Source organism: Pinus tabuliformis, chromosome 8 (genome assembly GCF_031772625.1).
Source record: "Pinus tabuliformis cultivar Carrire ecotype Pingquan chromosome 8, CPIR1, whole genome shotgun sequence".
Taxonomy (NCBI): Eukaryota; Viridiplantae; Streptophyta; class Pinopsida; order Pinales; family Pinaceae; genus Pinus; species Pinus tabuliformis.
In genome coordinates, this window is record NC_142294.1 from 355,363,625 (window position 1) to 355,371,667 (window position 8,043).

General features: G+C 32.0%; 2 protein-coding genes across 2 annotated transcripts; one reads left to right on the plus strand and one right to left on the minus strand.

Annotated features, from left to right (window-relative positions):
* Nucleotides 1–3,845: 3,845 nt before the first annotated feature.
* LOC149235598 (signaling peptide TAXIMIN 2-like) lies at nt 3,846–4,189 on the minus strand. The gene is made up of 2 exons (XM_089461418.1): nt 4,092–4,189; nt 3,846–3,957 (listed from the first exon to the last, which is right to left on the minus strand). Exons 1-2 carry the CDS (start codon nt 4,187–4,189, stop codon nt 3,846–3,848), a joined length of 210 nt encoding a protein of 69 aa, XP_089317544.1.
* Nucleotides 4,190–6,642: 2,453 nt separating this feature from the next.
* On the plus strand, nt 6,643–7,685 carry LOC149235599 (putative carboxylesterase 5). Its single transcript, XM_089368602.1, has 3 exons — nt 6,643–6,663; nt 6,773–7,080; nt 7,127–7,685. Exons 1-3 carry the CDS (start codon nt 6,643–6,645, stop codon nt 7,683–7,685), a joined length of 888 nt encoding a protein of 295 aa, XP_089224728.1.
* The last annotated feature ends 358 nt before the right edge of the window (nt 7,686–8,043 follow it).

An 8,043-nucleotide genomic window follows, 5' to 3' on the forward strand; every position in this document is an offset into this window, starting at 1 on the left:
ATGCAGTAAATTTTTCTCTCCAACGAGTAGGCAAGCAGTAATATTTGTTGTTCCTCTGCCAATTCTCTCACCTACTACCAGTCTTACGGTGGAAATAATAGGCAAAACAACAGTGGCAATAGTAGGCGAAACAATGGCCAACCATTACTCCGAGTAATAAGAGATATACTGACCCGAAACTTTGCAGGTGAAAGCCACCAATCACTTGGAAAAAAATGAGAAAATTGGAGTTATAATAGAAGTGCATAAGTGCATCTTGCTGGGACATCAATGGAACGGAGGGACGAGTGACCATGGAAACTTTGGCGCATATCTGTAAAAAATTTACAAGAAAACTGTTAGGGTTTATATTTTCCTTCCACGAACTTTGCTTTGATGATCGAACGAAAATTGTTAGGGTTTAATTTTTCTTTCCAACAAACTTTGCTATGATGATCGAATGATTGGACATTCTCCAATCGTCTAACACATGATCCAATGATCAAGAGTAATGACAAGTAGGTGAGAGGGAAGTTCTTTCGAGAGGGAAACACCTTAAGGTGTAATTAGATTCTTTTTAATTATTATTGTTATTATTATTGATAATAAGAAAAATTAATATATAAGTTAAACATATATATAGATATAACAAGTAGCAAGATTCTTAACCATGGAGATTCACCCCACTTTATCATAGAAATTCTTAATTAATAGGTAAGCTTTTTTAGAATAGCATGAGCTAATATCATGGCTTATCAATATCACATGGCCAAGAAACGATAAATAGTTTCATATGGCACTTGTCCATTTTTTTAATTAATCAATTTAATTCAAATGATAAAAAGATGGTAACTTACTTTGGGAATAAATGTCAACCTTTCATTTGTAAATATTATTGAGAATATTCTAAAATATTCAATGAGATTAATTCCCTACCATCCACCATTCAAAATTATGGAAGGCATATTCCAAAATAGACACACCTATGGCTTAATTATAAGTTTATTTTATATAATTATAATTATTATTAAAAAATTAATTGTGTCTATTTTGTGATAGTGCTTCTTTATCTCCAAAGTAGTTATGTCATTGTCTCCCTTTTAATTAGGTTGATTAATAAAAAAGATATGTCCCATGAACAAGTGCCATATGAAGTTATGATTTCTTGGGCATGTAGTATTGATAAATTTTGATATTGGCCCATGGTATTGTAACAAAGTCTATTTATAAATTAAGAATGTCCATGGTAAAGTGGGGATAAGTCTTCATGGTTAAGAATCTTGTTATGTGTATATATGGTTAACTTATATATTAATTCTTTTTACAATTAATAATAATAATAATTTAAAATAAAGCTATGATTTAGTTAGTTTTTATGATTTTTTCAATTTTAACAACGTGAAATGTATGATAAAATAATTAATTGTGTGTTATTATGGATTGATGCCTATGGACATTTACCAACCATTAATTATAATTTATATGGTTGGTAGTCACCTATGGCATGAATTTATGATAGGAATTAAATATTTACTTCAAGATACATCTCACATTTCTAACATTAAAAAAATCATAAAAACTCACATTGCTAACATTAATAAAATCATAAACAACTAACTTTATTATTATTATTATAGAAGGAATTAATATATAGGTTAAGAATAGACACATTTAAAAAATGCATGGAACAATATTTTTAACCATGGAAATTCGCCCCACCTTACCATGGACATTCTTAATTTGTAATTAGGTTTTGTTAATAGCATGTCTTATCAATACCATATGACCAAAAGACTAAATCATTTCATAACACCCTTGTTCATATGTTTTCTTTTTAATTAATTAATTTAACTAAATGAGAAAAAAGTGTCTAACTATTTCTCAATCTTTTATGAATACTACTAAAAAAATATTCTGAAATAATCTATAAAAGTTAAATCCCTACAATCGAGTTAAAACTTGTTCGTAATTAAATTAAAATTCTTGAATCTTTATTTCCAAATAAATGACTAATTGAAAAATGGATTTTTGGGCATGTGGTATATATGATTTATGGTATCGAGGGAGGGTACCATGGTAAATCTCAACAAATCTTGTTACATTTTCATGTAAATATACATATGTTTAGCTCATATATTAACTTTTTTATAATTATTATAAACCCATCTTCTAAATATAATGTTTATAAATATTAACCATTATTTTAATTTATATGATCAAATTACAATTTATACTATGTATAAGACACATCTTTTGATATCTACATAAATTGTTAACTATTTATAATTGCACTCTACCATTAAAACATAATTGTAAAAAAAGTAAGAATAGCGTGTCCACATTTTTTTTATATAAATGATAGAAATAAGCACTAAGAATACTTAGATACGTATGTGTCCAAAACAAATCTAACTTTAGGAAAACAATATATGCATGTATATAATAAAATATGAAATAATGAAGCAACTCATTTTGCATTATGTTGGTTTGTTACGTATTTAATTTTTTATTTCGTATCAAAATGAGCCTACTATGGTAAAGCTACGGGGAAGATCTAAAATAGGAAGAGTACACATAAGATATGAAGTCTATATTCATGGGCAAAAAAGACGTAAATGATTCTTGCAGCAATGTTGAAGACACAAATGGTGAAGGCAGCAATAATTCCTTGATGAGAAGCAAATGGGATTCCTTTTTGTATCAGAATGGCTAGGGCTACCTTTGGGATAGAGGTGTTAGCACAAAGGATTTAAAAGGGATCATGAAATGGCTTAATTTACAACCTCATTCAAGTTGAGTTGGCATGCAAATGGTGTCCTTAGACAGAGTGTGAGAACGAGGCAGTTCGAATTTTATTTCACATTTCATTCCGTGAAAAATGAAAGAAATGCAAAGCATGTTCGAGTGTTGCATTCCAATATTATTGTGAAGAAGTTGTGGTTTTGGCAACATAAATTGAGACAACATGAATGCATGGTTGGATGGAGTATTGAAGCCTGCATATAGAATAAATGATTGATGTATTGATCTCGGATAAAACATAGTTCATACCTCCTGTTGTGTAATTGTACAATTTTTAGTGCTATGCTATGCATCGGTGGGAGGGTGTTCTCTTTATTGTTAACTATGGTGCAACAATAACTTTAAATATACACTAACTTTAAATAAATATAATATTTATTAATAAAGAATGTTCAAAATAATATGAAATACGTATCAAAATTTACCAACAATTTAATATATACATAACTACTCTAGTATATATAAATAACAGTTCATTTTTTCTTGTTACATAAAATTCTTGGTCCCAAACTACAATGTATAAAATTCAAGATCAACATTACTGCAATTTTCTGTAAACTCCAAGTTGTTGGAAGAGTATAAATAACCAATTCTCCGTGAGAGAGCAAGATTCAGGAAAAGCATTTTTCTATAAGATTTTTTTAATTGAGTGCAAGATTTAAGTAATTTGAAGAGGTTTAAATCAATTAAAAATTTAAAAGTGTTAAAAATGTACAAATTAATGGTTAAGATGATTCCATTTAAATATAAAGAAAAATATAAGTCTCAATCATTAAATTTTTTACATTGTTAATGTAAAAACAAGAAGTTCATTGTTGTGAAGCTTCTTTTTCCTTATTATTTTTGTAGATAATAACTTATGCTACTTTTCTTTTTACATATACAACTCTTCCTCTACTCAAAAATACATCTCCCTAATTGATGGAACAGTGTCCAAGATCAATATTGTTGACCTGATTCACCTTAAAATAATTTTGAACACACAATACTCTGATTTGAAATCATGAATAAGAGGATCGAGACAGATGAAAATAATGAAAACATTGTGATGTTCAACAAGATATCTAGTGAGTGAACCATCTCATCACTTTAAGAGGAAGCATAAACATACCAACTACCATGTTTACCAGCGCTGGAACGCATATACAACATGGGCATAGGCAAGTCAATATCGAAATATTCAAAATTGATACAAGATATGGCAACAAAAACTTAGAAATTTATAATCAACTGGCCATACAATTGAAATGGTAAGAACCCAAAAATCTGAAAAAGTGGATATGTTGAGAGATTTTCAAAAGGAAGCTTACTCCAAGATCCAGATGATTGCACCCAAAGCTGCAAAGATGAGGGACAATATTGCAAAGGGAAGACCCCATGAAAACCCCAGAGGTCTACAATCACCCATTTTTTTGAGTACCTGAATCTCAGAGATTTTAGGCACGATGTTATTGACTGAGATCTCTGTCTATGATCTGACGAATGCAGTAATTCTCCAACGCAAATATAACTTGGATCAATGGAAGGTTGTTTATACATTATTTGTATTATCATATGATGTTTTTCAACGAGGTGAGCTTCATTGCAAGTTCCTTCCATCCTAGAAGAACCTATCTCTGTGTGGCCCTTGTCTTGATAATACCTAGTGTTGCAAGGTTCACTTACTCAACTTTCATGGGGAAGCTGCAATATACTTAACAAATTGAAATACTTACACAAATAAAAGGACTTCTCATTCTTTCCTTCTCATGCTTGCCTTCTCACCTTTTTACAGTCTCTAGGATACAGAGTGGTATGAGTTGTCTTTTAACTAACTTCCAGTGTATAATGATCCAATGAACTTCTAGCATAGTGGTTATTTAACTAATTTCTAGCGTAGTCATTATTTAACTAAATTCGAGCATATAATGATCCAAACTACAATGCGCAACAACCTATAATGATCCAACAAGGGAGATTTTTTTCATCATCTAACATAACGGATCAATGGCTCAACAGATCAAGACATTACATAGTGGCATATAAGGAAGTTCTTCCCAGAAGGAAACACCTTACCAGACTTTGTATTAATAAGATTAAGATATAAATAATTATGCCTAACAAGAATTACTTCTCACTATTATAAAAAAAAAAACCATAAAAAATAGACTAGCAATTGCACTAGATGTTGTAAAGAAAATGTTGTAAGGCATAAATTCAAGAAGGATATTGACAAAAGATCACTGAATATAAAAATTAATAAACAAAATGTCATTCAAATCTAGAAAATAAAGAGAAATCACTTACATAATGCTAAATTTACAGATTCTATAACCTTACCTTTCCAGCATAGATTGCCTCTCAATCTTCAAAGATGCTATTTCAAGTTCAAATAGGAAATATTTGATAAAAAAGATGCTCTTTTTCAATATTGAACTATACCACTTTCTCCTAAGGTGATTGAATTTTCCTTTGCTTGTCCTTCTTAAAATATTTTGGGAATTTGGATTGGTTTGTCACATAGGAGGTTTATTCAAAGATTTTTCCCAATGCTGCTAAGACATACGAAGCTACTTTGGAATTTTATTATATGTTGGTTCTAATTCTTTGCAACACCCACACTAGGGTGGGTATATCTACCAAAAACAAAAATTTGTCAAATAAAGAAATATAGATTGAATTACGCAAAAGGGATTTTTAGGGATGCCAAACCTCGATTACAAATATGAATAACACAAGCAACTTCAATTGCAATACAATAAAAAGCTAGAAGTTTGAGTGACAAATCATCAAAAGTATCCTAAACTCAATTACAATAAAACAAAGAGCTAAAACTTTTGAATGTTATGGATGAAAAATCATTGAAGAGTTTAAGACTCGATTAACTGTTCGAGATTGGATGTGTTGTAATCCCGTGGTGATATAAGAGAAAAGTGACCATTTCTCTGAAAACCAAGGAGGTGATCCAGAGAAGAACAATACCAGAAGGATCCAAATTTCCATTCCACCCAAAAATCCACATATCAGTCTGGCAGCGAAAAATGATAATATGTTTTGTGGGTCAATTAGTATGGGGAGCGATGGTACATAATAGCAAACATTGTAGCAGAACGGTATGTCTGCCCCGTTGGAAGTAAAAGCAACTCAACTTGACATCCTAGCCGAGTATGTGAAAAGCCAAGCAACAAAGAAATAGTTTCCTCATATTTAAATATTATAAATAAAGGTTATAAGTCACTCAATATCATGAATTATAAATCACAATAATATACTCATTGATATATTGAAAATTACCTTAGAGTCTTTTTATTTTATACTATAATTTTTTTACATATATTAAAAAATAAACTATAAATTTATAAATTCTAATCTATAACTTATATAAATTTGATTATATATATGTTTTTATATTTTTATTCTATATTAGTCTAGAGTTTTATTTGATATTCATAAATAATTTTAAATCAAATTCAATTAATTAATTAATTAATTATATAAAAAATAATTTCCATATCATAAAATATATAATCATATATTATTTTTCATTTGTAATGTTAACTTTTGATTTATGCAATACTTATCTTGGACAGTAAGTAATCAAAATGCCTAATTTATTTTATTTGTTTATATCAAAATCACTAATTTTAAGTCATTCATTAAATCGATAGTTTGAAAACTTAATAACCGTCATACAAATTTTAAAATGATTACTATTTAATTAAAAATACAAATAAATACCATCAAATTTAACCCCATAACTGCAACCGATAGAAATAAACTTTCTGTAATTTATGGTGATACCACAGCTCATTGGACAGTGACCGGCGGACCATAATGGAAACTAGTGTTCTTTCATCAAAAGTTTGCACCAAATTACGTCCCATGACACAAGTGTGGGGCCCGGTAAGCATTTCATGAACGTAAGGTCCAAAACATTTCCTGGTTTATGATACGATATTAATGGAACATTAAGGTTCGCTATTAAAATCATGGTATGTTTGGGAATTATCAGGGTATCTGGAGCTTTAAATGCAAGCATCTAGATCTGGGGTTTGTAACTATATTCTTATCTGTGTTCCTCCCTCTCGGCTTAGCTATTGATAGCAGCACTACCAACGCCATACCTATGGAGGAATCATCTTCTTCTTTATCTATCGTAGCTGAGGCTTCCGGTCTTCTGAGGATATTCAAAGACGGGACGGTTGAACGCTTGGTCGACGAGGGTACCGTTCCCCCTTCTCCACAGCTCGGTAATGAATCCAAGGGAGGAGTGGCATCCAAGGACGTGGTCATCGATCCTGAAACAGGCGTCTTCATTCGGCTCTTCCTTCCTCCGTTCGAGATGTGGTCATCGATCCTGAAATAGGCGTCTTCATTCGGCTCTTCCTTCCTCCGTTCGAGACGTGGTCATCGATCCTGAAACAGGCGTCTTCATTCGGCTCTTCCTTCCTCCGTTCGAAGTGACTGATGGAAAACAAAAAGTTCTGGTACTTGTGTACATTCACGGAGGGGCTTTCTGTATCGGATCGGCTGTCTCGCCGCTTTATCACAACTATGTCAGTGAAGTCGCTACAGAGGCCAAGGTGATATGCCTATCGGTGGAGTACAGGAAAGCGCCCGAGCATCGCCTCCCTGCTGCTTATGACGATTGTTTTGGTGTTCTTGAATGGCTTGACCATCAAGCAGTAGCGCTGGATGGGGTGTCTGTGGATCCGTGGCTCGCTTCACGCGCAGATTTTAGGAAGGTGTTCGTGGCAGGTGACAGTGCCGGAGGCAACATCGTGCATCAGTTGGGAATCCTTGCGAGTGGAAGGAAATGGGATGGCCTGTGTTTCCAAGGGGCCATTCTGGGTAAGCCCGGATTTGAGAATGATAGTCACAAAGTATCTCGGTTAAAAAAGAAGTCCGCAAAGTGTTACATGTAACCAATGCATACTGCTCCGCAACTAATTTGTAACTATTTTGATCGAATGGTTCAAATTTGTGTAATCGTCTAACATCTAATCATATGGCATACAAGGATTATAGGTGGGAAAGGAGGGGAGTTGATTTTAGAGAGAAATGCTTTACTGCGTAAAAATAGAGTTACAAGATTTAGAATAGAAATTTGTTTGTATATTGAGTCTTTTGAAAACTCAATTGCATTCTAAAAATAAAGCTTGAACCTTGTATCTACACATTTACAATAAAAGATTTAAGTGACAACGGTTAGAATGGAAATGGACTAAGGAGTCACCATCCATTTCCTAAAATTCCAAGCCTTACACTCCTAGTGGAAAGTAT

Coding starts and splice junctions, on each gene's coding strand:
- LOC149235598 (XM_089461418.1), bottom strand. CDS start 4,189: ATGGGTGATTGTAGACCTCTGGGGTTTTCATGGGGTCTTCCCTTTGCA. Junction 3,958..4,091: donor GCAATCATCTGGATCTTGGA/GTAAGCTTCCTT, acceptor AATTTTGAATAT/TTCGATATTGACTTGCCTAT.
- LOC149235599 (XM_089368602.1), top strand. CDS start 6,643: ATGACACAAGTGTGGGGCCCG. Junction 6,664..6,772: donor TGACACAAGTGTGGGGCCCG/GTAAGCATTTCA, acceptor GGGAATTATCAG/GGTATCTGGAGCTTTAAATG. Junction 7,081..7,126: donor GAAACAGGCGTCTTCATTCG/GCTCTTCCTTCC, acceptor ATCCTGAAATAG/GCGTCTTCATTCGGCTCTTC.